Genomic DNA, 9,512 nt, shown 5'->3' with positions numbered 1-9,512 from the left:
AAAGAGTTAAAGGCAAGACTGGCTAAGATGATTGAGAAGAATGTGAGGGTAGAAAGGGAGCTTCGAGAGAGTCGCCAAACTTGCACCATCTTGAAGAGGGAGAACAGTGAAAAACAGCAAGCCTATGAAGAGATTTGTAAGAAGCAAAAGTTTGTGCAAAACCATGCAACTAAAGTTCAACGTTGCCTTGAAGCTGCAAACAAGGAATTAGGATTGAGGGTGAAGGAGCGAAATGCAGCTTTATATGAGAAACGACAACTAAAGGGTGCATTATACAAGGCAAAAAGAGATAAAGAAGAAGCTTTGACTCAAGACAATGAACTCCAAACACAACTGCAAAACATGGAAGAGCAAATAAAGGAAATTGTCATGGCATGCGAGGCCGAAATTAATGCTGACAAAATGGGAAGTGATCAAAATCATGAAAGAGTACGAAGCTATTGTGAAAGTGAAAGATGGTCAGATAGAAGAAGGAGATAAGCTCATTGAGTATTGGATCAAGTGCTTTATACAACTTGCATCATTAGCTAATGCCGCGATTGATGACGTCCCGTATATGTTGTCAAAGGCCGAGACAGCTACTTTTTTCTGCACGACACCTCAAGAAATTAAAGACTTCCTTAGCCATTGCAACTGGTTGGTCTCAGAGATGAAAGAAATGATAGCTAGGGCTAGGAAGGGGTGATGTAATGATTTGGGGTATGGGTAGACTATGTATGAGTAGGAAAAAGAAGATGTATTTTGAATCAAACTCTGATGTACTTTAATGTTTTGATTTGATTATGGAGTATATTTTGGTGTGTTTCATTTAACAAGGATCCTACATTAATTTCCATTAAAGACTCGAAGATGCTCAATAGCTGTGATGATTCTTTAATCTTTGGTTGTTATTTTTAAGTGCATTTTTTATTTTAATTAATTCTTTTTTTTTTACTACAAACTCTTTCAGAAAATTAAATAAATATAACAGGGAAACGTTTTATAAAACATCCTTATTGAACTCGCGCTCAAGCAAAGATCATGGATGAGTTAGAGGAGCACAATGAAGACTTGAGAAACGATGTTAACCAGCTGAAGGAACAAATGACACAAATCCTAGAGGCACTGAAGTCTTTAGAGAGAAGAACCACAGAGGGGACCCCTACTCAAGCACCTCCACCACAACCCACTCCTACCTATCCACTAGGTTTTACCCCTACACAAGGACCGTCCCAAAATATTCCTCCTCATGAAACAATGGTCCCTTTGACCTTGCATGTAGAAAGGCCTCCACAACAAGCTTTCAATCAACAAGATGTCTAATTTCCCCCATATGGCCTTCTCCAATGTTATACACCACCGATAGCTGAGAACCCACCAAACACTGGCCAACCATCAAATCAATCCAATCCTGCACAACCTTCAGGTCTACAAATCCAACCAACCCAAACATCCATCCCATCATATGCTTACCCTCAAAATACCTATCCCCGAGAAGCTCATATACCCCATACTATACCTACCCCAAACCAATCGATCCACCACCAACCACAAATCACTAATCCTAGCCTTGATGGAAACCTAGCCATATCACCATTCCATTCCCATAAGACCTTAGAAGAACCTCAGCCCAATTACTCAGAGGAGTACTTCCAATTCAGAGAAAAATTGCAAATATTGGAAGAAAGATTAAGAGCTATCGAGAGGAGCAACTATGGCATTGGAGAAGCTGCAGATCTTTGCTTGGTCCCAGATGTGATAGTTCCTCCAAAATTCAAAGTGCCTGATTTTGATAAGTACAAAGGAATGACATGCCCAAAGAGTCATCTGATCATGTACTGTAGGAAGATGGCATCACATGCCCATGATGATAAGCTGCTAATTCATTTTTTCTAAGACAGTTTGATTGGGGGAGCTTTGAGTTGGTATATGCATCTTGAGCATACTCGTATTCGTAGTTGGAAAGATTTGGTTGATGCTTTCCTAAAACAGTACAAGTACAATATCGATATGGCTCCTGATAGGTTGCAACTGCAAAACATGATTAAGAAGGAAAATGAGTCATTCAAAGAGTATGTGCAAAGATGGCGCGAATTGGCAGCTCAGGTAGAACCTCCCTTATCTGAGAAAGAAATGGTGGCTATGTTTATTGATACTCTTCAATCACCCTTCTACAATAGAATGATTAGAAGTGTATCATCAAACTTTTCAAATATTGTAATCATAGGGGAAAGAGTAGAAAATGGCATGAGGACAGGAAAGATTCCCAATAGTTTTATTGGGATGACTAACACAAAGAAACCTCAATTTGGAATAGGCAAAAAGAAGGAAGGAGAAACTAATGCCATAACTTTTCACCCAAGAGAAGTTTCTTTCATCAGACCCAACCATGCACCTTTTCAATTCCAACCTTCATTTCCTATCCCTCATATGTCTTACCCATATGTCAATGCCATTTCACAAAACCTAAGTCCCCAATCATATCAGTCACGACCTTACCAACCCGCTCCGCCTACTTTTCCTATAGCACCGCCCATGAGACCACCTCAACATTGGAACCAAAACCCGAATCTCAACCAAATAAGACCCCAAAACAATCAAGAGAGGAAGCAAGTTCAATTCAACCCAATTCCCATGTCCTACACTGAGTTACTACCTTGCTTATTCCAAAGTTCATTAGTTGTACCCTGCCCAATGAAACCTGTAAAACCGCCCTATCTAAGAGAGTATGACCTAAATGCTAAGTGCGAGTATCATGCTGGTGGCATTGGTCATTCGACAGAGAACTGTAGGGCTTTAAAGTTCAAGGTGCAAGACTTAATTAATGCCAAATAGTTGAATTTCAAGGAGGATAATCCTAACATTAGGAGTAATCCCCTATCCGGGCATGGAGGACCATCGGTAAATGCCATCAAGGAACAGTATGCCCATGTTTTAAATAGGAAAATTGAAGAGGTTACCACTTCTCTTAAGATTATTTTTGCTGAGTTGTACAAGGTTGACTTGATCAAAGGTTTTGTACATAAAGAAAGTATGTGCGATTTGCATCTTAATGCAGACCACTCCATTGAAGATTGTGAAGAATTCAAGCATGTTCTACAAACCCTGATGGACAAGCATTTGGTCCAAATTGGGCATCCTAAGGGGAAAAATGAAGTATGATGCAGGGATTTATGTCGGCAATTTTAAGGAAAACCAAACACAAGGTGTCAATTCTGATACTCTCGCTGTCTCAAACATTACTGGTGTTGGTGGGATGACCCGCAATGGTCGTATTTATACACCTGAGGAGCTGAGAAAAGAGCGAACAAAAGAGATAGAGAGATCCTCAAAAGGGAAAGCCAAATTGGGCGAGTTTGAAGATGCTGACGAAGAGAAAATGCCTGAAATAAAAAAAGACAGTGTCTGTTGAAGGTGTTAAATGAGGCTCATGTCAGCCATGATATCACTACTGACAAATTTAGAGGCATTGTTGGTAATATTGTTTCAAACAATTATCTCACCTTCACTGATGATGAAGTACCTGCTGAAGGAATGGGGCATGATGAATCCATATTTTTATTGATATTTTAGCATAATTCTAACTCATTTGATAAGAAAAATATATGAAGAAAGCAGAAAAACTCAGAAAAAGAGAATGAACAGAAGTTTTCTTTAAAATTGTAGTTATCTTAGCAATTATGGAATTTTTGCTTAGGAATTAAGTTTTTTATCTTGTTTTTGAAGGAATAATTCGAGCAAGGTTCATGAAAATAGAGGCTTGATGACAAGGAAGAGGAAATAAGCAAGTCTGGACTCCAAAAACACAAGAACAAGAAAATGCAGACTGAGATCACTATTGTCAGTGAAAGTGATCACTTCAGAGTTCAAAGAAGATGAAAGCCTGGGCGTCATCACTTTTATCAATAAAAGTGAGCGTTCTAGAAAGGCAAAATATCAGGAAAGTTCTGCGTAACCACTATTGTCGTCGAAAGTGATCGTTCCAGACAACCTTCAACTTGGCAAGTTGCACGTAATTACTTTTATTCATAAGAGTGATCACGCGCAACCACTTGAGTCCGCGTTGTCACTTTTATCAGCAAGAGTGATAGTTCCAGAGAGCTCTCAATATCAAAAAAGTTGCACGTGGCCACTTTTTCTCATAGAAGTGTTAACGCGCAACCATAAACCTTCTGCGTAGCTACTATTTTTCATAAAAGTGATAACGCGCAAATCTGGAAATTTCTATAAATACCAGATGTGCTCAGATTTTTAGGAATTCAGTTTTATTTTCTGTTTTTCTGTTAGATTTTCATTCAGAGAGATTGAGAGAGAAGATTGGGGTCAAGTCTTAAAGCTTCCACAAAGAGAAATCGGATTAGAGCTTCCGGCCATGGCTTTTTGGAGTTTTTCTTCTTCTTCTTCTTTCTCTTTCTCTTCTCCCATGTCTGAATAGTTTTCTTGTAGTTAGGGGTTTATGAAACTCGAATTGATGTATTGATTTGATTCTTGCTTCTGAATTTTGAGATTAATTGAATTGTGAATTCTGCTTTTCTTGCAATCTATGAATGGAAATTCGTATGGTTCATTAAAGAAGAACATTTACCAATGGAAGTTGGATTTGATTCTTTGATCTGAGTTTGCAATCGAAATTTAGGGATTTCTTAGGGATAAGGAGACCTAATTCTGCAATCTTAAGGTTCTAAGTCTTAATGCAACTTGAAATTGAACTTCACCTAAGGGATTAGGGTGGTTTAGTTGCTTGTTAGGGTCAATGAGTTAAGGGATTAACCTTTGGCTATTAAAATGCGAAACTGATTGTTAATTAACCACGTTCTTGAATTTTCAGAAGCATAATTGAATTAATATTGACATTCTTGTGAAGTAAATTCCTAACTACCTTTCAATCCATTTCTAATCTTATATTGCATTCATTGATCTGTTTTCTGCACGTTTTTCTTTACTCTTAATTGTTTTGGTTTATTACTTTTGTATGTTACAACTCTCCTTTCAAATTTGTATGGCTCAAATGGTTATAATTCTGTGAAGTGGTACTTGAAACCTAAATTCCCTGTGGAGACGATATTTGGATCTTAAATTTACTCATCACTTGCTGCAATCCTAGTGCACTTACTAGTGTTAGATAGCGAACAACAGGGCACAATAAAGCACTGCATATTTCTGTGAAATATTGAGACCACATTATCGCTAGAGTGCTTATTGATAACAGGTCTTCTCTGAATGTGATGCCAAAAGCAACATTGTCAAAATTACCTTGTGAAGGGTCGTATATGAAGCCCAGTGCCATGATAGTAAGGGCCTTTGATGGAACAAGGAGGGAGGTCATTGGAGAAATTGAAACTCCAATCCAAATTGGTCCTTGTACTTTTCAAATTTTGTTTCAAGTAATGGACATTGCACTAGCTTATAGCTGTCTTTTGGGAAGGCCTTGGATTCATTCTGCTGGAGTTGTACCATCCACATTGCATCAGAAATTGAAGTTTATCATTGATAATAAGTTGGTGATTATCTCTAGTGAAGAAGATGTGTTGGTGAGTAAGCCTTCGTCCACTCCTTACATTGAAGCTACTGAAGAAGCTCTAGAGACCTCTTTTCAGGCTTTAAAGATTGTAAATGCTACTTATGTTGGAGAGGGAGCCTTAGTCGTAAAGCCTCAATTGTCTAATACATCCATAATGATTGCTAAAGTCATGCTTGACAGAGGTTGTCAGTATGGATACGTGTTAGGAAAAACCATCACGAAAGCAGCAAACTGGTTACAGCTCCATGAGAATAAGGATAGATTTGGGTTAGGATACTCGCCCACTAAAGCTGATAAGAGGAGAGTCATGGAGGAAAAGAAAGAAAGAAGATTAGCCAGGTTGGAAGGTAGGGAACCTAAGACTGAAGGGGTCCCTATTTGTGATCTTCTGAAGAGCTTCTATAGTGCTGGATTTGAGTTTCAAGACTCAGTGGCTGCTGTTGATGCGGATGCACCTGAAAAAGAGGTTGTGGACCTAGTCCACACTTGTCCGCCAAACACAGAAGTTGGCAATTGGGAGATCATCGAGTTACCTGTGATTTTTAATAGCTATTCAAAGTAATCCTTGAAGTTAATCCGATTGTTTTGTCCCAAAGCTTTAGGATATCATTACTTTTTGAAAAAAAACTGATATATGTTTTCTTTTTGTAATTTAAGATATCAGTTTGTTTTGTAAGTTAGGACACATGTTTCTTTTTAAGTATATTTAAATGAAATGCAATTTGAATTCTCAGTAATCTTTCATGTCTTTTTATTCTTTATCATTTGAATCTTGTCGTTTATTTTCTTTTTGTCTCAATTCTCACACAATGCAGATCCGAAAATGACATGTCTGAAAGTAGCTAATATCTCATCCATTAATCTTGATTGTCCCATTAATCAAGCTGTCAAAGATGATAGTGATGGTGATTTATCCTTATAATTTCTAAGATTGGTTGATCAAGAAGTGAAAGAGATCCAACCTCATGACGAACCTACTGAGACGATTAATTTGGGGACTGAAAATGATAAGAAAGAAATCAAAATAGGCACCCTCATGAAAAAACAAGAGCGTGACAAGTTGATTAAACTCTTGCATGATTATAGTGATGTCTTTGCATGGTCTTATCAAGATATGCCAGGCCTAGATGTGGATATAGTCGAGCATAAATTGCCGCTGAAGCCAGAGTGTTTCCCAGTTAAGCAAATATTAAGGAAAATGAAACTTGAGATGTCATTGAAGATTAGGGAGGAGGTCAAGAAGCAATTTGATGCAAGTTTTCTTGTTGTTGCTAAATACCCTCAATGGGTTGCTAACATTGTGCCAGTTCCTAAGAAAGATGGAAAGGTTTGGATGTGTGTTGACTATCGGGATCTAAATAGAGCCAGCCCTAAAGATGACTTTCCATTGCCTCACATTGATATGCTAGTAGATAATACAGCTCAACATTCATTCTTCTCTTTTATGGATGGTTACTCGGGTTATAATCAGATCAAAATGGCTGAAGAGGATATGGAGAAGACCACATTCATTACGCCTTGGGGTACCTTTTGCTATAAGGTCATGCCTTTCGATTTGAAAAATGTTGGGGCAACATATCAAAGGGCGATGGTGACGTTATTTCATGATATGATGCACAAGGAAGTTGAAGTCTATGTGGATGATATGATTGCCAAATCAAGGACTGAAGAAGACCATGTGGTGAATTTACACAAGTTGTTTGAGTAGTTGAGGAAATTCAAATTGTGTTTGAACCCTGCCAAATGTACCTTTAAGGTGAAATCAAGCAAGTTGTTGGGATTCATAGTAAGTCAAAAGGGAATAGAGGTTGATCCTGACAAGGCAAAAGTAATCATGGAAATGCTGCCTCCTCGCACTGAAAAGGAGGTTTGTGGATTTTTGGGGAGATTGAATTATATTGCCTGATTCATATGCCAACTAACTGCCACTTGTGAACCAATTTTTAAGTTGTTACGGAAAAATCAGTCGATGGAGTGGAATGATAATTGTCAAGAAGCTTTTGAGAAGATAAAGCAATATTTGCAAAATCCCCCGATACTAGTGCCGCTAGTGTTAGGGAGGCCGCTTATTATGTATTTGACAGTGTTAGAAGGATCCATGGGATGTATTTTAGGTCAGCATGATGAATGGGGAGAGCATGCCATTTATTATTTGAGCAAGAAGTTCACTAATTATGAAGCTAGATATTGTTTGTTGGAGCGAACCTGTTGTGCCTTGGCTTGGGTAGCTTGTAGGTTAAGGCAATATATGTTGAGTCACACTACTTGGTTGGTGTCAAAAATCGACCCAATCAAATACATCTTTGAGAAACCAGCCCTTATTGGAAGGATTGCTCGTTGGCAAGTCTTATTGTCAGAATATGATATTGTGTATGTTACTCAAAAAGCAATCAAAGGCAGTGCTCTTACAGATTTCCTAGCTCATCAACCGGTGAATGATTATCAGTCAATACAGTACGAATTTCCTGATGAAAATATAATGGCATTGCTCAATGAGAAAGAATCTTCAGCAAGAGATGAATGGGTCATGATGTTTGATGGTGCTTCTAATGCACTCGGACACGAGATTGGTGCTATACTGATTTCTCCAGAGAAGCAATATATTTCGATCACAGCTAGATTATCATTTGATTGTACGAATAATGTAGCTGAATATAAAGCATGTGCTATGGGAATTCAAGTACCTATAGAGTCAAAGATCAAAATTCTTGAGGTATATGGTGACTCAGCCTTGGTTATACACCAACTAAAAGGTGAATGGGAGACTCGATATGCCAAATTGATCCCTTATTAAGCCTATATCAGAAAGTTGGTGGAGTACTTCGATGAAATTACTTTCCAACATATTTCTCGTGAGGAGAATCAATTGGCTGATGCTTTAGCTACTTTATCATCAATGTTTGTAGTGAGTCAAAAAGAAGACATGTCATTCATAAAGATGCAACATCTTGATCATCCTGCCTATTGTCAAATGGTTGAAGAAGAATCTGATGGTAAACCTTGGTATCATGACATTAAAAATTTCCTAAACACCAAGAATACCAATTAAATGCTGTTGAAAATGATAAAAGGACATTGAGGAGGTTAGCAATGAGTTTCTTTCTGAATGGAGATGTGCTCTACAAAAGGAATCATGATATGGTTCTGCTTAGATGTGTGGATGCTTCAGAAGCACGAAAGATCATGGAAGAGATTCATGAAGGTTCATTTGGGACTCATGCCAATGGACATGTCATGGCAAAGAAGATTCTAAGGGCTGGATATTATTGGTTAACAATGAAGGCCGATTGCTTTCGTTATGTGAAGACATGTCATAAATGCCAGACATATGCTGACAATATTAATGTTTCCCCAAAAAATTTGAATGTCTCATCATTGCCCTGGCCTTTTTCAATGTGGGAAATTGATGTTATTGGACCCATTGAACCTAAAGCCTCTAATGGTCACTACTTCATTCTAGTTGCTATTGACTATTTCACAAAATGGGTTGAGGCTGCTTCATATGCTAGTGTGACCCGAAATGTGCTGGTGAGATTCATTAAAAAAGATTTGATCTGTCGATATAGCCCTCCAAACAAGTTGATAACAGACAATGGCACTAATTTGAACAACAAAAATGATGAAAGAATTGTGTGACAATTTTAAGATTCGACATCATAATTCCTCTCCCTATCGCCCAAAGATGAATGGAGCAATTGAAGCAGCCAATAAAAATATTAAGAAGATCATCCAAAAGATGGTAGTGACATACAGAGATTGGCATGAAATGCTGCCATTTGCCTTGCATGGATACCGAACTTCAGTTCGTACTTCAACCGGGGCAACTCTATACTCTTTGGTATATGGAATGGAAACAGTACTTCCTATTGAAGTCGAAATTCTCTCTTTAAGAGTAATAATGGAGACCAAATTGGAGGAAGCAGAATGGGTGCAATCTTGTTTTGATCAATTGAATCTCATTGAAGGAAAACGGTTGAATGCGTTATGTCACGGTCAACTATACTAGAGAAGG

At 38.1% G+C, this 9,512-nt stretch overlaps 1 protein-coding gene across 1 annotated transcript; it reads left to right on the top strand.

Moving 5' to 3' along the window:
- The first annotated feature begins 1,020 nt into the window (after positions 1 to 1,020).
- On the top strand, positions 1,021 to 3,391 carry LOC113859382. Its single transcript, XM_027492172.1, has 5 exons — positions 1,021 to 1,186; positions 1,346 to 1,814; positions 1,881 to 2,787; positions 2,830 to 3,010; positions 3,147 to 3,391. Exons 1-5 carry the CDS (start codon positions 1,021 to 1,023, stop codon positions 3,389 to 3,391), a joined length of 1,968 nt encoding a protein of 655 aa, XP_027347973.1.
- The last annotated feature ends 6,121 nt before the right edge of the window (positions 3,392 to 9,512 follow it).

Source organism: Abrus precatorius, unplaced genomic scaffold (genome assembly GCF_003935025.1).
Source record: "Abrus precatorius isolate BTA unplaced genomic scaffold, Abrus_2018 Scaffold2, whole genome shotgun sequence".
Taxonomy (NCBI): domain Eukaryota; kingdom Viridiplantae; phylum Streptophyta; class Magnoliopsida; order Fabales; family Fabaceae; genus Abrus; species Abrus precatorius.
The sequence above is the reverse complement of the archived record's forward strand: the minus strand, read 5'-3'. Positions and strand labels throughout refer to the sequence as shown.

Bases quoted from the DNA above. Each gene is read 5' to 3' on its own strand.
- LOC113859382 (XM_027492172.1), top strand. From the start codon at position 1,021: ATGGATGAGTTAGAGGAGCACAATGAAGACTTGAGAAACGATGTTAAC. The intron at 2,788-2,829 runs GTGCAAGACTTA...AATTTCAAGGAG, and splicing joins GTAGGGCTTTAAAGTTCAAG to GATAATCCTAACATTAGGAG. The intron at 3,011-3,146 runs GTATGTGCGATT...AGTATGATGCAG, and splicing joins AGGTTTTGTACATAAAGAAA to GGATTTATGTCGGCAATTTT.